This window comes from Mustela nigripes, chromosome 4 (genome assembly GCF_022355385.1).
Source record: "Mustela nigripes isolate SB6536 chromosome 4, MUSNIG.SB6536, whole genome shotgun sequence".
NCBI lineage: Eukaryota > Metazoa > Chordata > Mammalia > Carnivora > Mustelidae > Mustela > Mustela nigripes.
The window spans coordinates 184,388,016-184,410,408 of record NC_081560.1 but is presented as its reverse complement, the minus strand read 5'-3'; the positions used below and the strand labels follow the sequence as shown (position 1 = coordinate 184,410,408).

General features: G+C 51.6%; 1 protein-coding gene across 9 annotated transcripts in view; it reads left to right on the top strand.

Moving 5' to 3' along the window:
- Positions 1–22,393, top strand: part of CHST15 (carbohydrate sulfotransferase 15) — a 75,191-nt gene that overhangs the window by 44,382 nt on the left and 8,416 nt on the right. For all 9 annotated transcript variants that reach the window (XM_059398760.1, XM_059398762.1, XM_059398763.1 and 6 more), the window contains 3 exons: positions 1,758–1,904; positions 5,229–5,385; positions 19,317–19,473. In XM_059398760.1, coding sequence (XP_059254743.1) covers positions 1,758–1,904; positions 5,229–5,385; positions 19,317–19,473 — 461 coding nt within the window. The remainder of the gene's footprint in view (positions 1–1,757; positions 1,905–5,228; positions 5,386–19,316; positions 19,474–22,393) is intronic.

The window sequence follows — 22,393 nt, the reverse complement described above, 5'->3', positions numbered from 1 at the left end:
CAGGCAGGATGCTCAGGGACGCCGGGGAGGCAGGGCAGGAGGTGAGGAAATACCCCGAGAGGCAGAGAGCAGGCGGTTGGCTAGTTCCGGGCTCCCCGCACAAATACCCACGGGGCTGGATGCAACTCCCAGCCACCCGGAGAGCATTTATTGAGTGCCAGCTGTGCAGGGCAAGGGGAAGGGTGCAGAATAGTGGCTGTTCTTGCTCTGAAGAGCTTTGGTACACCTGCCAGTGGTGAGTGGTAAGTGCCAGATGCCAGGTGGGCATTTTTCTGGGGCTGTCCCCACCCCAACTCTGCAGTGTTGTCCCCAGGGCTCCCCACCCCAGAGGGACACTGCAGGAAGAAAGGTTGCCACATGGGGTGAGTTTCAAGCTTCTGGCTGGCTCCTTTGAGAGCTGTGAGTCTTTGGGCCTCATTTTTTGTCCGACCTGCTCTGCCCCTCTGCTTTAAGCTCAGAAGGAAAATCACATGGACATGATTCTGGGTGACCATGGACATGGCCCCCACCTAGCCTGAGCCATTCCACAGCCCTCGGGTCACTGTTTCCTCTTCCTAACCTTTTCCCTTCTGCCAGGAGACGTTCGGTCACTTTGACAAATGCCAGAGCTGGGGCAGGACTCGAGGGCGTGTTTCATGTAAAGGACTGGTTTCTTAGAAGGGAATTTTAGAAGTTTTCCTTCGTGGAGCCTAAGTTGAGACCAAGTCCTGCTTGTTTCCTGACAAATTGACTTAATCAATTTGATGTTTTGATGTTCTTCCTGGAGTGAACGAACAGAAGGGTAAATGTGTCTTTTGTGGTTTGGCCGAGGCAGCTGTGGGAGCCTCGGCGTCATGTAGCGTGCTCTCCCTGCACAGGTCACCATTTGCCCTAATGAGAACCAGCTTCCTACTGGCGCAGGGGCGTGGTTGTCGGATCCTTTACTCAGAGTCTCCTGGAACCTCTTGCTCTTGTGCCCATGGGACATTTTCTCTCCACTTTCCGTTAACCTTGGTAGCTGTGGTTTGGGGGCAGTGTGCTGTTAATAGAGTTGCACGTGAAATTGACCCACTTTTAAGCCAAGGGGCAAATTTCAGCTGCAATGACCAATGGCAGAATAACTAGTGGGTTCAACCACGTGTCCCAGGATTCCGGGATGATTACCCTTGTTTGGATGGACAGACAAGCTGCTTGATCAAACAGGCCAGAGATAGAAGCTCAGATAAAAACTCTCTTTTCTGGGGAACTTGGAGGGCTAGTCTGTTAAGCATCTGCCTTCGGCTCAGATCATGATCCCTGCATCAGGCTCCCCACTTAGTAAGGGAGGCTTCTTCTTCCTCTGCCCCTCCCCTGCTCATTCTCTCCCTCTCTCTCAAATAAACAAATTAAAAAAAATAATAACCCTCCCATTCCTGTTTGATACACTGTGTGCGTTGCTGTTCAGCCACGCACCCCCCCCCCCAAGTGCACCTGTCAGCCAACCCCAAGCCTGGCCCTCCAAACAGATGCATTGATCGTTCTCTAACAGGTGTGTCATCCTGGAAGCTGCCACTTGCAGCTGAATGCTGGTCCCCACCCCCTGAGTGAGCAGGTGAGAGGACGGCCAGTTTGCAAATATTCTCACTGCGAGCCCCTTCTGGCAGCTCCCATGGGTAGAGCCTTGGCTGCTGCAGCTGGGCCCCTGGGGCCTTGACATCCCTCTCGGCCCCTCCCCAGGAGGCCACCCCCCAGCAGTGGCCACTTCATCCTCAGTAACTCCTGCTTCTTGGTTCTCGTAGGGATTGTCCGCCTGAGAGATGGGCTTCGGGACCGCTACCCCGTGGAAGATTACCTGGACCTCTTTGACCTGGCCGCACACCAGATTCATCAAGGCCTGCAGGCCGGCTCTGCGAAGGAGGAGAGCAGGATGACTAGGATCCTTATCGGTATGGCTTCTGGGGGGGTCCCCAGAGGGGCTGCTCCGGCCTGGGGCCAGCTGTGCGTTGTGATCTCTTGGAGAATCTGATGCAGTTTGCATCGAATTTCCTAATGAGGGTCAGCGTCCCCCAATGAATCCTTCATACCTGGGCACTTTTCAAAGGGAACCATCTAGTACCTTCTCAGTGGGCCTTTAAAATGCCACAGAGCTGTGTACCCTGACCAATGTCAGATATCATGAAATTGGGAAGCCAGATGCTGGGAGAGGGGGCCCACTCCCACGGGGCACCCTCTGCTCTGGGGCTGGCCTGGCTTTTGCTCTGGCCCGGGGGACAGTTGCAGGATGCCTGCCCGCTTCCTAACCTGGCCATCGCTCTTAACACTATGTAAAACGTTTACATTACTGACATAGTTTCTGTAAAACAGAAATGTTTAATGGACTTTTTTAGTTCTGTGGAGGCTCCCTTGTACCTGAAATGATTTTTTCTAAAAATTGACATTTTTAAAAATTTAAGTTAAGCACACATGGCTGGGTTTCTTTTTATGATGTACTAATCTAAGTTTGGATGGAGGATCATAAGCACAGTTAACCAAGGAGTCATTGATTTACTGCTGTGGCTTTTGGAATCCTTGGCCCCAGGACCCTGGGAAGACAGAGGCCATCTCTCCAGAAACAGATATAGCCCTAATGCATTGTTGGTGACTAATTGCTGTTGAAAAAGCTGAGCCATTGTCAGGTTAATGCCTTTAGACATTCACAATGAGGTGGCTTGATTAATAATCTTTTTTTTTCTTTTTTTAGTTCACAAGAACGTTTTATAAAAAACCTACCTAATTTGTCTTGGATTCCAGCTTAGGAGAAGACATTTACCCACTTAGACCTTCTGAAAGAGTGAAGTCTGGCCACATATGTTCCTTAAATTTATTACCTGAGGCAGTAATCTGCTGTTTAATTTTCCTAAATCTATTATATTTTGATTCTCCAAATTTGATGACTCTGTTAGCAACCAAGAGGAATTGTAATCAACCATCTGAAAGATGGGTCTTTGCTCTTGACTCTTCCTGTCCTAGGAGAGAGGCTTACATGCCTAAGTCCTGATTTATTTGTTGTTTTGTTTTTTTAAGGCAAAGAAATGAAGTTGTGAGAGGCGGATGAGGTCCTATACCACCCCGGCCCTGATGTGAATTGGCTACTAGTTACTTTCTTGCACCCTTGGGTCCACACACCCCAGATCACAAGTCTAATTAATAGTTGTTATATTCATATATTTGCGTCATGTGACTCCCACACCGTATGCCTCTGGGAGAATCTTGTGTTCTTATGAAAGAGCTAAAAATATACATCTTAGGGCTAGGAAACTGAGCCCAAGATAATGAATGAAAAAGGAAAGCCTTAGTTTGGCTTTCTAATTTTACTTACTTCTAGATTTAAAAAGAAAAATTAGAGAAAAAATTTGCCACTCTGGTATTTACCTAAAGCAGAGTTTGGGAAGTTTTATGTAGAGGAGAGGCGTGGGGAGAGCTGGCACCTAGCCACCAGCCTGCTTTGGGCCACGTGACGAGAGTTGTCTACATGTTCCTGAGTTCAGCCTGCACATCTGTGCTATGGGCTGGTTGGACCAGCTCCATTCTGGCTCTTCCCAGGCCTAGAATTTGATTCAGCTCTGCTTCCGCTTCCTCTGATGAGCTCTTCGGGAGAGCAGGAGGATCTTCTTCTCAGCTCAGGGGTCAGAGAGAGCCTTTCCTCAGTGGTCTGGGCTAATGGCTGGGTGACAAAGGATTCGAGGGGCCGGGTTCTTGGGGGTGGGGCTCTAGACACACTGCAATGTCCCTGCCTGTGTTCTCATGGTGCCCCGCTCTGCCTGTCCACGTGTTCGCCTGGGGAGCTGGTTGTGTACGGAGTTGCCGCTTCCCTCTAGATTATAAGGTTGGAGAGGAGAGGGGGTTGGCTGTCTTATTTCCCTCCTATCCCTAGTGGCAAGCACAGTGCCAGGCACCTAGTAGACACCAGATGAATGCTTTCTGGATGAATGGATTTGAAATGAACAGAGGATGAGAGGATGGATGGACAGATGGATGGACTTGTGGATGGACAAATGTTTCTGTGGTTGTAGAAGTAGTCCATTTATGATATTTGACAGAATTTTGTCAATTTCGTTTCAGATAGTTCTCTTGTTTTAATATTCTTGTATTCACTGTGAGTAGAATTTTCAAAGGACTTCTGATTGACTTGTCTCTTCTGTATCTTAAGGTATTATCTTTCAAAAAAGAGAAGAAAGGAAAGACCAGAACAGAAATGCTCACCTCGATGTGATTGCACATCCAACAGAATAGACAGGGCTGGCCAACTCCCTGCTTTATTGTGATGCACTCATCACTGATCAAAGACACTAGTCTTTTGGCTCAGATTTTCCCTGAATAAGTGACTTTGAGATGTATCAAATGCCCATGTAAAATGTCGGGAAATTGAATTTGTATGTAATTGATCGATTTGCTTTTCTTTCTAAACCTCTGATGAGTCTTCGGAAAAAAAAAAAAAAAGTCAGGGAATTGGTTCAAGTATCTGAGTGAGAGATGTTGAAATGTGTGGATCTTGGTCACATGACTGCCCTCGACTGCGTATCACATCTCATCCTTCATTCATACAGACCACAATGAGAAAGGGCTGGACCCATTCCCTGTCCACTCAGTCAGCGTGGACTGAGTGCCAGCTGTGTGCAGGGTGACGGGGCCTGTGGGCACGTAGGACACAGCACCTCTAGACGGAGGTCCCGTGAGCCTTCCTGTAAAATCTTCCTCTTGCTTGGTCTAGATCATGCCTGGGGCCAGCTGTGGGTTGTGATCTCTTGGAGAATCTGATGCAGTTTGCATTGAATTTCCTAATGAGGGTCAGCTTCCTCCAACGACTCCTTCATCCCTGATGCTTTATCAAAGGGAACCATCTAGTACCTTCTCAGTGGGCCTTCAAAATGCCGCAGAGCTGTGTACCCTGAGCAATGTCAGATATCATGAAATTGGGAGGCCAGATGCTGGGAGAGGGTTTTTTGTTTTTTGTTTTTTGTTTTGTTGTTTTTTTTTTTTTTTTTTTTTAAACATCTCCTGGAGAGGAACTGGGAAGAAACAGGTGCTCACTGTTGCCCACATCACCTGGATTTCCAGACAGAGAGCGCTGGGTGGGGGCAGGGGAGATCGCTGGGGCAGAGAGGCCTTGCCAGCCACCTCTTGCTGAAGTCCCATGTGCTCCCGTTGGAGCCTGGTTTTGTCCCTCGCACAGGATGCCCGTGGGAGCCCCTCACGCAGCGCTGCTCATTCTCGGGGTTCTCTGCTTCCAGGGGAGGCCAGCGCTTCCACCATGTGGGACAACAACGCCTGGACCTTCTTCTACGACAACAGCACGGACGGTGAGCCGCCCTTCCTGACCCAGGACTTCATCCACGCCTTTCAGCCCGACGCCAAGCTGATCGTCATGCTCAGGGACCCTGTAGAGAGGTGAGCACTTTGGGTTTCTTGTATTTGGGGCGAACAGGCAGTTTTGAAGGACAGCCTGCCTTCTCATCACGAACAAGATCTTCCTTTTTTTTTTTTTTTAAATAAACAAGCTTAACTTGCAATGTTACTGCTATTTCCTATGTAAATGTTATTGTTGGTGCGATCTCCACTGGCTCTAAACAAATTGAGGATCGTTTTCTTAGACCTTCTGACTGTGGTCTATGCGCCTTCAGCCTCTGGCCGGTTTGACCTGGGGACATGGGACCCTCCTTGGGGACTGTCAGGGCGTGTGAAACCCCCTTGGAATCAGGGACGTCAGGGTTTGCCGAGGGGTTTGGCTCCCATGATTCCTCATGTCCCGACCTAGGCTAGGGCTTTAACCCTGTCAGCTCTGAGTGTTCTGTCTCTAGCTTTCCTGGGAAGACCGAAAGGAGGAGATGACGGGCAGGGCCGCTTTGCTGTAAGAAAGGCACAGCTCATGTGAGACTGGACAGCGTGGGGGTGGCCGGGCCGGCACTGGCAAAGCTTGAGCCATAATGAAGCCGGTGGGGATGGCGGAAGATGGGGGCTTCCAGGACCTGAAAATCACTTAGCGGGATGGTCTGTGTGGTATAGTCCCATCAGAGAGGGGGGCCCTCAGGCCACTCCAGGACCCTCAAGGAGGAGTCCCCACCCAAGATGAGCGGTCCAACTCTGTGACAACACTCCTCCTGCTTTGAAATCAAGTCTGTCTCTTAGGAGCATCTTGCTGGATCCGTTTCTTCCCTGTAGAGCTGCAGAGACCCAAGGGTCACTCTCCCCAAGTGGGAGAGGCTGCCGGGTATTGAAGCAGACCCGGCCCTCTGTGTCTCGCTTTTCTACCTACCTCTTGTTAGGGGTGAATTGTGCCCTTCCTAAGGATGCGTTGAAGTTCTAGCCCCACCTCTCGTACGGGTGCGTGTGATCTTGTTTGAAAACAGGGTCTATGTAGATGGACTCATGTCAAGATGAGGTCCTACCAGATTAGGGTGGCCCCAACACCGGGGGTTGGTGTCCTTGTGAGAAGAGGACATTCGGACACAGGGAGAGCGTCATGTGATGACGGGGGCAGGATTGGAGGGATATGTCTGCAGGCCAAGGTACGCCTAGTGTTGCCAGCTGGCACTGGGAGCTGGAGACAGGCCTGGAACAGACCCTCCTGCAGAACCCCCAGGAGGAACCCCCCACTCGGATTTCAGACTTGCATTTTTCAGAAGTGCCAGAGACTAAATTCCTGCAGTTACAGGAATTTAGTGGCAGTCTTTGACAGTGGCCCCAGGAACCTAAGGGACCCTGAATACCTTCCCTGGATGGGTGCGCATTTCCTTCCGCACGTCCTTGCCAATGGCAACAATAAGACATGTGGGGGGATCTGAGGAAGTACTGGAAAGCTACAATGAGAACTGTTATAAAAAGCACCTATAGTCTCCCATCTGATAGCTGTTATTTATATCGGGTATGTTTTCTTCCAGACTGCTTACCTGTGCAGCTAAGTGCAATGTGTGTGTGTGTGTGTGTGTGTGTGTGAGAGAGAGAGTGTGTGTGTGTGTGTGAGTGTGTGACACACAATAGTAAGCACATACAGTCTCACATGTCACTTAATTTGTTTCACGCCGTTGCCCCCCAGAAGGACAGGCCTTCATGTCTCCGCCCTGCTTGTTCTCCCTGAATTTCTCTCTCTGTCCCTTCAGTAGAGCTCCCTTGCGGCTGTGAATGTGATCTGGTCAGAGGGGAGCTGGATTATCGGCCCCATCTCCGTCCCGGCAGCCCTCTTGGTGCTACGCCACAAGACACATCTATGTGCCCCAGATGGTTCTGCTCTGGTTCTGCCCCTCTCTCAGCCTCAGGAATCCATCTGGTCCGGTGCTGCAGCAGCCGCCGCCCTCGGCACAGCTCGCCTCATCCTACCTGCTAGTTCCCGCACTGTGGAAGCAGGAGTTTGGCCCTTCTGCTCACGGAGTGGGTTGGTCCCCCTCAGGCTAAGAACAGTTGACACAAACCAGTGGTGCCCTCCCGTAGACGTGATTATGTAACTGTCAGCCTTGAAAGGAAAGGCTCAGTGACTAAGTGACCCCTCGCTGCCCACTGAGGTGTTTTCACAGCTGCTCTGCCTCCCTCCCCCAGACAGCCCCCAGCTGTAGTTCACAAGGTTGGAACATTCTCTCAAGAGTGCGCTTTCTGCTCACTGAATGTCTTCCTGTCACATCTCCCTGGTTCCTCGTTCTGAGGAAGGTCACTCTGCGCCTCAAACTCAGGGGGCCCAGACAGTGAAAACTGTGACATTTTGTCACTCCCTGGGCGTAGAGCAGTGGGAACTGGTCTCTGGGCTGTCTCGGTGTGTGTCAGTCCTGTTCTAGGCTGAGGGCATGGGGAGCTCATGGCTGGTTGCAAGACAGGAATGGCTGTGGTTGTTATGGTCTGTGGATCCAGCTGGAGCAAGAGGGAATGAGCTTCAGGTAGGGAAAAGTCATTCTGGAGGAGGTAAAGCCAGACTAGGTTTTGAAGGATGAGTAAGAGTTTGCCAAGTCAACAAAGAAGGAACGTGGTTGAGAGGAAGAAGCATTCTGAGCAGGCAGATCAGTGAGGACAAAGGTAAAGACCACAGGCTCTCTTGTTGGAGAGCGGAGTCACCTTCCCTACATGTGTCCCTCCCTTTCTGCAGTCCCGATTCTACCTCTGAGAACACAACGGCCATAGGAAGCCTTTGAATGGGGAGGGCCATGGTGCCACCCAGGTTCAGACAGTGAGCCAGAGGCACGACCTACCCAACTTGCCTCTCAGACCCAGCCAAAAGCCTGCCTTCCTTTAGAAGGCTCAAGGGCCACAAGATGTCACCAAGTAGTCACCCCTTTGTTTGCTTGCTTGCTTTCTGGGTCAAATACTCCATTTATTATAGGACCCGGAAGTGAAGATTTCTTGCCTTTCTCATCTTCAGTGGTGAAAGTTCATCAACTCAGACATTATTTTGAGCCCTGACCACACACTGGGCATGGTGCTGGGTGCTGTGCATGCACATGTCCATGAAGGCCCACCCAGGGCTTACCCTCTGGGAACAGGTACTTCTACATAGAAGTGAGGCCCTCCCTCTCTCACAGTGGACGTGGTGCCGAGAAGGGGGTGGTGGGATGCCGTGGTGGCAGTTGCCTCAGGAGGCTGAGCCAGTTGTTAGGGTGCCTGCTACATTAGCCATCAACTGCTATGTAGCAAATCGCCCCAAAACTTAGCAGCTTAAAACACTACACACTCAGGATTACACCATTTCTGTGGCTCAGACTATGGCACAGTTTACTGTGTCCTCTTCTTCAGGATCTCTCCCAGGCTTGCAGTCAGGGCTTCTGCACGGTGGTGCCTCATCCAAAGGCTTGACTGGGGAAGGCTCTGCTTCCAAGCTCCCATGCTCTCAAGCTCACTGGCCAAATTCAGTTCCTCAGTGGCTGTTGGAAGGAGGGCCTCCATTCTTTGCCAGCCGTTGGCTAGAGGCTGCCCTCAGTGCCTTGCTTCTGGGCCTTGCCAGCATAGCTGCTTGTTTCTTCAGAGCCAGCCAGGGAGAGAAACAGTGGGCAGGTCGGAAGTCACAACCTTGTGTCATCTCACCACTGGAGTGTCAGCCTATGACCTTGACCATGTTCGGTTGATTTGAAGCACGTCATGAGGGCCAGGCCACACTCAAGGGGAGGAGATGGCGGGGTGTGCATGCCAAGGAACAGGGATGGTTGCCTACCACACCTGCTCCCCATTTCTCTGTCTGATCATCCAGGAGCCTAGGCCCCAGTGGTGTGACCAGGAGCAGAGAGGCTACAAGTACGTCACCGTGTCGAGGCAGAGTCTGCACATGCACAGCTGGCGGGGGGCGGCGGGCATTTATGCACACAATGTCTGTGTGGGTTACTGACAGCAACAGCCATTCCATTGCTTTTTAAACATTGATTTAAAAAAGTATGCAACAATAGGAATTTCTGTTTTGAAACCCATGACTCATGGCCTATCTTAAATGTCTGGCTTATTAGCCATCCCAGCCAGAAAGGAAGATAGACACTCAATGTTTAGGTTTTTTGAAGAAACAAACACTTGAAACCCCCGTTGCCATTGGTCTAACTGGGTTACAGGCCATCAGCCTGCTTGGGTCATTCCATGACCTTGCTCTTCTGCAGGGGAAGGTTGCAGGCGTTGCTTTCTGCCAGTGGGATTAGGCTAAACTGTTCTTTCCATCTACAAATTGGCAGGGGTGGGGTGGAGTATGTTTCTAGTTTCAGATTCACATTTAACCTTTTTTCTAGAATTGATCCAACGTAGAGGGTTGTTAAAGTGTTGGGATTGCACACAGAATCAAACCAATCACTTTTAATTTTCCAGAGAGAGATGTAAATGGTACGTTTGTTGTTCCTCCTTCTGGAGGAGAACAGAGGAAGAGTGGAAGGCGGGTTCTCATGGCCAGAAGGGCCAGCCAAGTTTCACACTGCAAGTTTCTCCACGTAAGAGATAATGACAGCTTAAAAAGTGAAACATTTCTAGGCCAAATTGGCCTAGTTAATTAAAAAGCAGAATTTTTCTTCCTTTAGTTCGACTCTAAAGTGGGAAAGACTGTTCTTTTCACCACACCTCCCGGTAGCTTCCCGCCTCTTCATGTGTGAGTGGTTGACGGAGTTGGCCTCGTAATTCAGAGGCCACCGTCATTCACCGGGACAAATGGCTGGAAGGTGTTGACATAGTTCATTCAGGGGACACTTGGAGTGCGGTCACACGCCATCTGTTAAGGATTTTACCGTGTCTGTATTTTGGGTTTAAGTCTGTGCATCGTCTTACTGCCGGGGAGGGCAGTGACCAGCGCAGGATGCTGGGTGTTGCTCACGTTTTAGGATGATGGTCAAATCGGGAAGGAGAACCGAGCTCAGTTAAGAACGAGAACTTTATTTTGACCTGGGCACCTTGAACCTTGACTCCTGGGGCATTGTTTCCTTCATCTGCTTGTAGAAACTGACTTTTTAACAACCCACTGGACTGGGTCAGTAATTAATCTATGATGATGCGTGAGGAACGGAGGGAGTGAAGCACTTAATACAATGTATCCGTTTGCACGCGCTTGGTCATTCGGACAAGTAACGAGCGATGCTAAGCCTTTGGACAGGAATGCTGGTTTCATGGATTTTACTCCATCTGCAAAGTGGGTGATAGGATGTATGGGTAATAAATGGCAAACCAGGGTCACCTTGATAGAATCATAGCCTTGGGGGACAGGAGGTCCAAGCTCTGCCACTGACCTTGGGGCAGCTACTTAACCTCTCTGTGTCTCATTTCCTTTTTGGTGAAATGGGGGGAAATAGTCCTGCTCTTAGGGTTGTAAGAGTACCTTAATATATGTAACGCATTTAAACAGTGCTGGAAAATGCAAAACATTATGTAATTGGTAGCTATTATTACTAGGTCACAGTAGTAGTAAATACTAACAGTAATGTGAGTGAGTGCGCATTTGCTCACTATACACAGTTATTGGACACCTTTGAAGGGCTGGCAGTGAGATGATCACTGAGGGACAAAATCCTTGTCTGGCCTCCCGGAGCCCATGTCTAATGGAAGGGGTGGGGACGGCCTCAATTAAGTGACCTTGGCATTAACTCCAGGCTGCCTCTGTGGTAAGCCCTGTCCAGGCATTGCCTCATTTGCGCTTGGCAAGCCGGTGTGTGGGCTCGGTGGGGCTCAGTCGCCTACCCACGGTCACCTAGTTAGTAGTGTCCAGGCTGGGGTTGAGGGTTGAGCCCCTGTCGGTTTGACTGAGGACTTGAGCTGTCTTCCCTATCAGAGGCTGGTCCTCAGGACGCAGAGGTGGAGACAGCGTGTGTGTGGGAGGTTTATGGGGCCCGTCGTGGGACAAGCTGGGGCGGGGGTGGGTGCCGACAGCGTGAAGGGGTGGGCCGTGACGCAGTTGCACAGAGGTCTCCCTCATGCCAGCAGGAGCCATGTGGCTGGGACCGCCCTTCTGAGATAGCGCCGCCCAGGCTTGTCCTGTCCGGCAGCCACTGTTTACTGTCTGTCCTGGGGAGGCCTGCGCGGAGCAGGTCTTTCCTGCTGATGGCAGACGCTGCATGGGACCATGAGCCACCAGCAGGATGACTCCCCACTCCGGCAAGGCTCTGTGAACGAGCTCAGATGATAGGAAGCCGCGCCCACCCAGGCTTCTGAGTCCCTGTAGACCTCTTACCCGCAGCAGGAATTTCTTTCGAAGTTCAGCCTGTGCTGAACATCTTCTCCAAACAGCTCAATGTCTCTGTGTCCCTGGAAGCACTGATGTCGTGCCGTGGACACTCCCTGCAGCGGGAGAGGTGAGCTGGCACGCGGGCGTCCCATGACAGGCTCTCTAGCACGTGTTTGCACCAGGATTAGAGGGCTGGCTGTTCCCTAGCAGGGGTGCATCAGTTAGTAATATCTGTGACCTTTTTTTTTTTTTTAAGATTTTATTTATTCATTTGACAGAGAGAGAGAGAGAGCGAGAGAGCGTGAGCGCAAACGGAGAGGGGCAGGTAGAGGGCGAGGGAAAAGCAAGATCGACGCGGGGCTCCATCCCAGGACCCTGGGATCATGACCTGAGCTGAAGGCAGACGCTTAACCCACTGAGCCACCCAGGCACCCAACATCCATGATCTTAAAGGGAAATTCAGGGAACTCTGGGCAAGGGTTGGAGTTGTGGTGGGGTGGAAGCCACGGAGCATAGAGGTCGTGAGGCCTCGGATCGATTCCATGCCCTGCAGCGGCTGTCTGCAGGAGACTAGAGTGTCTCTCAGTGGCCTGTTTCCTGGAAATTTGAGGCATTTTGCGTCTCAGAAGCTGTCTGTCTGGGTGTCATTGGCATGTCTTTAATGAGCCCTAAAAGTGGTGTGAGGTCACGCTCATAGGGCTGAACTGGGAGCCACCCCAGGACCAGGGAGTCAGCTTCTGCCATCGGAGCAGGAAGTTGAGCGGGTCAGGACTGGCCAGGGCAGTGCGGGGGAGGCTGCTCAGTACACTCCCGGACCTCTAGGTCACTTCAGAAACCTTGGATTTGTGAGGTTGGCTAGTTAAAGCTGTTTGGGGGTATGTGGCCATGGCTGTGCTCCATGGTGGTGTCCCCCAGCCTGGGATCCAGGCCTGACTTGGCCGCTGCTTTAACCAGGGGTAGCCCAGCGATCCTGGGTGCTTCCTTTTCTTCCCTGCCAGAGACACCTGCTGTCAGGATCACCAGGAAACTGTGTGAAAGTGCTTCGTGAACCATGCCAGGCTTGTAGACCAAGGGGATTTCTAATCTCATCTCTGAGAGGTTCTATGCTTGGTTCCATGAACGTTGACCAAGTACCCAGACTGGATGCTCTAGAAGAAACAAAGGTGAACCCAGAGCCCTACTCAAGGGAAAGGGATGACCCAGCCCCAACATAAGCCCCATGGGCTGGAGGTGCTGCGTCCACGTGGACACGTTTAGGCCCAAGCCTGGATGTTCTTCTCTGGCAGAAAATGAGCCTCAGCAGTGTCACCCATGTGTACAGCTTCAGGTGACTCTCGACTTTTCCTCCAAGGGAGCCGGCCTGGTCAGTCCTGCTTGGTTGTTCCTCATGATGGGAAAGTCACAGCTCATGATTCAGTGAGACAGAAGGGCCTCCTTCCTGGCCATGTTAAATGGCCTTTATTTCCCTGTAGGAAAAATATACGTAATCATTATTGATGGCACCATATCAGAGGTCAGGAACTTATTGATTTGAATGTGGGTGCCGGCAAATGGAGAATGATGAAGGGACGCTCTGGATTTCACTTTTGTAATCATCCTTCAGGTGGCTGCAGGAAGACGGAGATGTCACGGGGTGGGGAGCTGAAGCTGAGGACGAGAGCGCGCCCACGTTTTGGAGGCTCCTGGCTTAGGAACTAGGGCCGTTCCCATGTGTGTCATTGAGAAGCCGGCTGGCGGGGGCTCTGGGTGCACAGCGACATCTGGGCCAGGACAGCCTGCGTTGAGCCCCGCCCCCCAGGAGCCGTCGGCTGCTCCCCACCGTCCCCACCTCGGGGTCTGCCCCCAGTCGTTTCTCACAGCCCAGCTCTCCAGATGTCTGGTGCGTGGAGCAGTAGCTGGTAGGGTTGGCGCCGCGCGGGCTCTCGAGACGCAGCTGATGCAGTCGAAACTTCCCTGTGCCTTGTGGGCCTGGGATCGCCGTGACCTCTCCTGTGAGCCTCCCTGGGCACTGGCAGGTTAAAACCAACAGCAACTTTCTGGGGGGATGCGGGTCTCCTGGAATTGGCTGGTGGTGGGGCTTGTGCAGCTGTGTGTGTCTGCTAAAAACGACTGAATTGTTGGTGTGTGGATTACTTCTCCATTTTAAAATGGTACGAACAAAACCATGGCAAGAGGAGAACAAACCAGCCTCCCTGAACTAGAGGCATTGGAGCTGGAACCTGCCTGGGTCTCCTGGTTGCAGGGAGGGCGACCGACAAGCGTGTTGTCATTGAAGAGCTAAAACCCTTAAAATCCAATGAGCTGTTGCTGTAGCCAAGGACTGTCCTTTTATGCAGGTGCTCAGAGGTCACTCTGGGAGCTCTGAGATTCTAGAAAATACCTGAAAACCTGTTTGTCGCTGCTGTCATTGTCGGATGCCCAGTGGGGTGCTCCGCAACCACATCGGCTTTCCCTGGGCAGCGAAGCTCGTCGTGTTGATCCCGAGCATTTGTTTGTTTGCGGCTCTGTGACGCGTCGTGATTGCTTTTCTGTTTGCTGCCACTTATTAACTGGTTCTCAGCATTCCGAATCCCCGTGTACTTCCGACATTCAGAACATCAGAATAAAACCCCAAATTCTCTGGCTCTGGTGGCTCGCACCCTGCTCTTGTCAGCTGTTGGTTTGGCTCCATCCCTAAACTCTGAGGCCGGGGGCCGGGGCTGCGTTACTTTGCGAGGCTCCCTGGTCTCTCCCAAAGCCAGTCTTCTCCTCCGGAGACAGGGTGAGGACACTCAGCTTGTGTCGGGGGGTGGAGGGGGATGCAGGTCGTGAACACAGAACGAGGATATGCATGTAGTACCCAGTGCAGGGCCTGGTGAGGGGCGGCGGGACCAGGGATGGAAGCCATGAGGATGGAGGCAGCTGAAGGCCACAGCTCTTGTGCGAGCCTGGCCCACGAGACCAGCCCACGGAGTAGGGGCTGCCCCTGTTGTTGTGGCGCTCGGTCCCCCCACCTCTGCTCACATGGATTCGGAGTGACACCCTGTCAGTGTCGTTGAAGAGAATGACCACTGGCTTTGGTGTCACTGTCTCGATCTTACATGGTGGGGCCTTCAATGGTGGCCCCGACGGCCTCTTGTCTGTCCCCCTGAGAGAGACGTGGTCCCTTCCAGAGGCACCAGATTGAGGGAGCCACCCCCCCACCCCCACACACACATTCTCCCCCACTCCCTCGCGCAGCGGTGCTGGCTCCCAGGACCCCCATACTGCCCAGGCAGGAGCTGAGCGCACCTCCATGAGGGCCGACTCCCCTCGTGGGGCTGAACCCCACGCCTAGCAGCCTTTTCAAATAAGCCTAGCACAGAAGGCGTGGAATGTATTTGGACTTATATTGGGAATTGTTCTTGGAAACAGTCGTGGACAAATGTAACACCATCTGTTTGGGATGGTTGAGGAGGAAGGAAATGAGGTGGTTCAGCAAAAGGGGGCTCTGCAGCCCCTAAGCCGTAGGGGGCTGGCTGGGCGGCAGGGGCAGCCCGCACGCACTCAGCCTCGCCAGCCTTGACTGCCCCTGGGCTGGGGCCACTCACTTCACACCGGACTGTCCCAACTGGAGACTTTTTCCCTTGCCTCAAACCAGTTCCCGAACCTTCTACCCACTGGTCAGGCCATTCTTCAGGAGCAGCGTTCAGGTCTGCTTCCAGCCCCGGACAGCCTTGTAGCCCTTGAAACCTGTTCTTCCTTCTGAGTCTTGCTCCTTTGGATGGAACAGCTCCCCCCACACCCCCAATTCGGTACCTAGCACTGAAGCAGGCAAGCATCCTTTGGGGTCCCGACCTGCCAGGAGGAGCAGAGTGACACCCTTCCTCATTCTCCGTGCCATACCTTGGCTAACGCATCCTGAGATTTGCACAAGTGTCCGGCAGCTCTGTGGTGATTCATTACGAGGCCAGCTTACATCTGCTGTGTGTTTTCCCCGCTGGCTTCTCCCCCTACGTTATCATTCTACAGTTGACTTGAAAGACCAGAATGTGGATGTTTAGATTTATCTCTTGTTACCTGAGTGTGCCTGCTCCAGCTTTTGGATCCTTTTTCTTGATACATTTGCTGCCCTTTTCAGCATTTTTCTTAATGGCTTTAAACTATCCAAGTGGCTTTCAGTCATCCTTGGTCACTACCTGGTCCTTTCTCCCCTGAGAGTAGCTACAGGGAAATCATTGCTTTCAGTATTGCTTCTGTTCTTGTGAAGCATGAGTCTCATTCTTCAGGGGTATAAACAGTGCTCCCCTGAGGGTGAGAGCTCATGCTTTTCCTCTGCCTTCCTTCTTGCGTCTCTGCGGGAAAGTGACCTGTGCCCTTATCCAGCTGCACGCTCAGGACTCTGCCAGGGTCTCAGGGCAGGGGAGGGGTGCTGGCAGAAATGACCCCTCAGTCTTCCTGGCAATGGGGGGTTAGGACCAGCATGTGTTGCCTGGGGCTGTTGCAACAAATTCCCATAAAGCTGGTGGCTTCAAGCAACAGAAATGTATTCTCTGGCAGTGCTGGGTGGGCTGTCTAAAAGCCAGGTGTCAGCAGGGTAGTGTCCTCCTGGGGCTTCTGTGGAAGGGACTGTCCCAGGCCTGTGTCCAGCTGCTGCTGGTGGCTCACAGCCCTGGGTGGTCCCCAGCTTGTGGTATCACACCATCCTCTCCCTCCGTCTGCATGTGGCCTTCTCCCCGGCACCTCTGTCTCCTTTGTCAGGACACTGGTCACTGGATTTACAACGCGTCCTGTATCCACGATGGTCTCATCTCAGGATCTTCAACATAATCTCATTTGCAAAGACCCTGTTTCCAAATAAGATCCCATTCACAGGTGCTGGGGATGTATTTTGGGGGGATCTACAGAATCCACATAGGAGGGATGGCCGTTCCTTGTGATGAATAAAGTCTCTGCGCAGATGTTTTTGGCAAAGTGGAGCATGAAGGACATCGGCTTATAGATCTACATCCTGGCGCACGTGTGGGTCCAGGGAATCCTGAGCACATTCTGTGGGTAGATTTGGGGTTCCTGGAGAGTCTGAGGGACCAGGGACAGCCCCCCTCTGCTCTACTGAGAAAGTAAGCCTGGCTTGGTTGTGACAGGCTTTGACCCTGACTCCCAGAAATGGGGGTCCTGAGTTCACTTCACCTCACCTCAAACATGAAAACCCATAGTCCTCTCCCTCCCAGGGCTGACCTGGCCTGGTTGGAACATCAGGCACGTTCCAGTCTGCGCCCTGCGATTACTTCCTGATCTCTAAAGAATTGTATGGAATCAGCAGATTCTTCATGAAGTTACTTGGTGTTTAAAATTGAGGCAGGTTTCGGGGTTCTTGTTTTATTCATGAGCCAAACGTCCACAAGAAATGTTATAACTACAGAATCAACTCTTCATATGGAAAGCTTGACCCAGTGGTTGAGTTTTTAGATAGCAATTTATGTGATAGAATTCTGGTTCCCCTAAAGAATGTGGGTAGTCCTGTAGGAGTCCTGGGGAAGAACTTTGGTCTTGGATTTCCTATTAAACACAGATTTTGATGACAGACACTCAGAGGAAGAGGCACTGACTTGCCTCTACGGGCAAGAGTGCAGCCATGTTGGAGAAGTTGTGGGGTAGAAGTATGGCATCATGGGAGGGAGAACTTGAGTCCTTGGAGCCAGGGGGCCACCCCACGTCAGCCCCGTGTTCCCACAAGCAGGCTGAGGTTGGTGTGTGAGGGGAGGGTGCGGCGGGGAGTTCCCATCGGAGTGGGCATCGGAAAGGCACCAGGCAGAAATGAAGAAGGGATTTTTGAAAAACAAAAAGATGAAGAGCTTAGCCTCTTGGCAAGCAGAGCAGGAAAAGGTGTGGGTATTCATAACCCAGTTCCGTTAAAGAAAGGAGTTACTGGGTGACGTGGGATCCCGGTTCTGACGTGGGATCCCGGTTCTGCTGTGTCCCGTCTCGCCCGCTGCTGTGGGTGCTTGGAATCCTCCGAAGGAGGCGACTGGAAAAGTGCCACCACTGTAGGTCTGTGACCTGACTCCATCGGATGCAATCTGATGCCTTGTATGTTTTCAAAAATATAAAATGTGTGGATATGTGCTTGAGTAGGCACAGGAAATTTCCGGCAGGGTATTTCAGCAGCCGATAATGAAGGTCCCCTTTGGGGAGCAGGACTCCCAGTTATGGCCACTGGAGACACTGGGCAGGAGGACGTCTCATGGGGCTGTGTTTATTATGCTGCTGTAACTCATCTCATCTTGCTGGTTGTTCATGTGATATAAGAAAAGAAAAACCCCGTGCTTAAAAAAAAAAATCCGTCTGTAATGCAGAGTCCAGTAAAATATATTTGCAGAGGATTTATTGAAGGAAGGAAGGTTAGAAGGAAAGAGAAAGCAAGCAAGCAAGCAAGGAGACCCTTATCCTGCCACTTGTTCAAGGCTGGAAGGCAGGCTTTATTCAGGACCAGTTGTGGGGGGTCGGGACACAGCGTGGGGACAAAGACTGACTTCAACTCAGGCACAGCAGGGAAAAGTGGGGACTTATAGCCAAGGAGGAGGGGTCGGGGGTTTGGAAATTACTCAGGACACATCAGGGTAAGAAGGTCGGTGTTTTGACCAACCCAACCTAGCAGGATTCTGGCTAAAGGTGGGCTGGGGGCATCAGACATCTCCTGGGTGTCAGTGGGGACCAGAAATTCACCACCCAGTGAGGGTGATCAGATATCAGAGTATGATCAGATATTAGAGGGTGGGGAATTTTGGCTAAACCAACCTCACTGGATTCTTGCTGAAATTGGGCAAGTCAGGAATGGACGTGGTCATCTACAAGGTGAGACCTAACTGGGAAGAGGTTTAGAGGATCCCCAGTAAAGCTCGGTCAAGGAGCGGCACTGTGGGATCCTGGAAGACACGGCACGTCCGTGCGGAGGGATCCATGTGAATGGACCCGTGAACGTGGACAAGCAGGGTTATGGTGACTACATGCACATGTGCGAGTGTTTTTATATTGTGTTAAGAAATAGGTCCCTAAAATCTAGAAAGATAACATCTCATAATTTTTTTTTTTTTAATGTTTGGAACGCCTGTGGAATGGGCAGGAGTTTCGCGAGGAACTGTATTGTAAAAGCGACAGATGCTCTCGTTGCTTCAGATGGAGGAGAGAGAATGGGAGGGGCATAACATTTCCAGGGCCTGTCTTCGCTCTTGCACAGTTTCTAAGCTCACTGGGACAGGCAAAGCAGGGCTGTGCACTGAAGAGGCTGGAAAGAGGGCGCCTGGGTGTCTCAGTCATTAAGCATCTGCCTTCAGCTCAGGTCATGGTCCCAGGGTCCTGGGATCGAGCCCCGCATCGGGCTCCCTGCTCAGCGGGAGGCCTGCTTCTCCCTCTCCCACTCCCCCTGCTTGTGTTCCCTCTCTCGGTGTATCTCTCTCTGTCAAATAAATATATAAAATCTTAAAAAAAAAAAAAAAAAAAAGACTGAAAAGAAGAAAGTACCGGTGGCTTGTTTGGGGCCAGTATAGATGAGTCTGAGTTCAGGAGAGCCTGGGTGGCCGTGGCAGGGGTGGGGAGGTGTGAGAGGGTACAGGAAGGTTCCCTATCCGCAAGGGAACAACGAGAAGTGGCAGGGTCCTGATGCATGAGACGAGGTCATGTGATTGCATGTTGATTGTCATTGTCACGCAAGGAGCAAGATTTCCCACTCCTGGGTGGTAAAAATATCCCTTTATTTTATTCACAGGTTGTACTCTGACTATCTCTACTTCGCAAGTTCGAATAAATCTGCCGATGACTTCCATGAAAAAGTGACAGAAGCTCTGCAGCTGTTTGAAAATTGCATGCTCGATTATTCCTTGCGTGCCTGCGTCTACAACAACACGCTCAACAACGCCATGCCTGTGCGTATCCTGGAAGCCCCCTCCCCCCCAGCACAGGCGCCTCGGTGCTTATTATGCAGGCCGCATGGTGGATGGGATGGGAGCACAGAGACACAGAGAAGCGTCTGAATGTGCAGATGCCTCTCCCCGTGCCTCTGAGCGGTGACTAATGCACAGGCAAATACACGGACGTAAAAACTGTAAAAGGGATGGGCCCTTCGAGCGGGCACCAGGTGTCCTTCTCAGCTGATTTCTCTAGTACAGTACTCTCCTCTCTCCTCCCTCTGAGGGAATGAGGGTGCATTTAGGAAGATTACCATGTACTGAGGCTCAGAAAACGCACTGTGCAATTAGGATTGGAGACACGGGGACCCGCTCACAAATGACCTTGAGCACGTTCTCCAGTGGTGGATGGTTCTGGTGGTTTAAAATATTGCCAGTCGGTGACTCTCAGTGTTTCTTCAGTGGGGCCTAAACAGAAAAATGTTTTCCCTTGATTTTTCTTTTCTTTTCTCTTGTTCATCTTCTGGATGATAGCTATATGTTTGTGCCTTCTTTTACACAAAAGAAGCTGCTGGTGGCGAATTCAGCACACTTTGGCTCAGGGTGGTTTTCTACGCACAGCTCCCAGGTCACGTGAGTGCCTTTGTAGTAGATTAGTGTGGCAGGAAAGCCTTCCACGGTGAGGCCAGTGCCGCCCCTGCCCCAGGGTGTGCTGCTCTGTGGAGCATATCATGTGGTAAGGCAGACATGAGCTGGAAGTGGAGGCTGGGAACCCCCTGGGCACAGGGAGTTCAAGGTCAGGGGGGTTCACTCCTTCTTTCTTATTATCAAGGCTGTCCTCTCTGGAAGGCAGGGTACTAGTTCCTGTAGGATGCATCGGGCAGCGAGTTGGATTGACGCGCTCCTGCTGGAGTTTTTAGTTTGTCAGAGGAGCTGCACACAAGGGCACAGATCCGCACAGAATCTGGCCAGGGGTGTAGGGTAGAGGAGTGGCCTGTGAAGTCAGATGGTGCAGTTCCCAGCCTGAGTGTTTATTAGCTGCGTGACTCTGAACAGGTGTTTCAGCTTCTCTGAGACTCAGTGGCTACCTCATAAAATGGAGTAGTACCGTTGCTTCACCCGGCAGCTGTAAGGATCAGAGCAATCGTTCGTTCACATGGTGAACAGAAATAAATAATCCTTTTCTTCCAGCCATCGTAGAGTCATTGGTTGGGGCCCTGTAAATTAGACTGATGAAAGACAGATGTGCAAGGGAAAAAAAAACCCACAAGTTGATTAACGCATGTGTTGCAAATACACTTGTCTCTGATGAGTAACTCAGAGGAATGGTTAGAACTCAGGCTTATATAATATCTTAACAGGAGAATGATACATTTGTAGCAAGGTGACCAGACAAAGGGAAAGGACTTTGAGTTTCTAGGGCAGCAGACGGTGGGAAGGCAAATAAATGTATGAGGGAGGTAATGGCTGGGAAGGGCAAGCTTTAGTGAGGTTTGTTATGTCAGATCCTTAGTGCTGTCTTAAGGCTGGCAGAGGTCTAGAGCTGTCTCCAGTGACAAACTTTGGTCCATCCTGGTGGAGTGGGGGAAGGGCCCCCTTTCAAGTTAATGTACTGCTTGTAGGCCAACAGGGTAAGGGCAGAGAGCTCTTCTTATATCTGTGTTTCTTAGTTGCCGTCAGCTCAAAATAATCCTGATACCAAAATGGCATATTTCAGGCAGCGTATTCTATCCTGCCATCCTTCATGCGCATTCGTCGTCTTGCTGTGTCTGGGCCTGGCACGTGGGCTGGGACTGTAGCTGTGGCAGGACAGGTGTGTCGCCGGGTCCCGGGTGAGTGACATAGAGGCTGGGGTAAGAGCAGAGGCTATCTGGACACAGATAGCATCAGGGGGACTTCCCAGGAGAGGTAATGTTTGAGCTGAGGTCTAAAGGACGAGTCGTCCAGGGACATGGAGATAGATGTGCAGGAGAGGGGAGCAGGCTGTACAAAGGCCGAGGGGTGAGCTTGGAGGGTGTTTGCTGCAGCCACCACAGTATGTGGTTGTGTGGATGGTGGGGTGATGGCAAAAGGGAAGTGTGAGCCTGCATCCCCAGGAACCCGGTGAACCTTGGAAGTCTGGACACATCCTGAGGGAGACGGGTCCCCAGGGAGGGCTTAAGGACAGGATCCATGTAGCTGTTTTGCATTTGAGAAAGATGCTCCGTGTCCTGGGTCGCCAGGGGTGGGAGGGGGATTGTCTCCCAGAGACAGGACGGCCAGGGTGGGGAGGGATGGGGTTTCTGGAAGAGAATTGGTGGTGGAGACAGGGTATGAAAAAATGGAAGTTTCTAGAAGCAATTAGGAGGAATAGTGGAAAAGATGTGTAGATGGATTGGATGAACTGGTGAGATCAGAGGGGGAAACCGTGTGTTTTCTGGCTGGGGTGCCAAGTACAGTTTTTGCTTCAAAATGGCTCTCTTAGCTGTTGCTTTTTAATCCTGATTATTTATGACCACAAGGGTCATCCATGCAGGGCCTGCTGGAGAGAAGAGCCGCTTTCTAGAGATATTTCCTAAAAATTCAAAGGCGTGGCATGAAATGGGGACTGGCCTCACTTACAGCTGAGGCTCGATTCGTCTCCAAAGGCATATCTTGGGTGCCCATCCCGTGCTTAGTACCGTGCCCGGTGCTGGAGGACACCCGAGCCAGGGCATGGCCTGGAAGAGAGGGAGGGCACGAGGCAGGATAGGGCGGGCTGAGGTGACTTGCCCAGCTAGCATGGTTCAGAGAGGTGCTGGAGCCATCCTCTCCCAGAGCTGTGTGGCACGCTTGTCAAGAGACAGACTGGTTACTCAGAGACCAGTAATTTGGAACAAAGAGAGGCCCACGGGGGCTGCACGGCCTGGCAGCAGCAAGAAGTGCAGGCCGGGAAGTGAAGTCCCAGTCCAGGTGGATT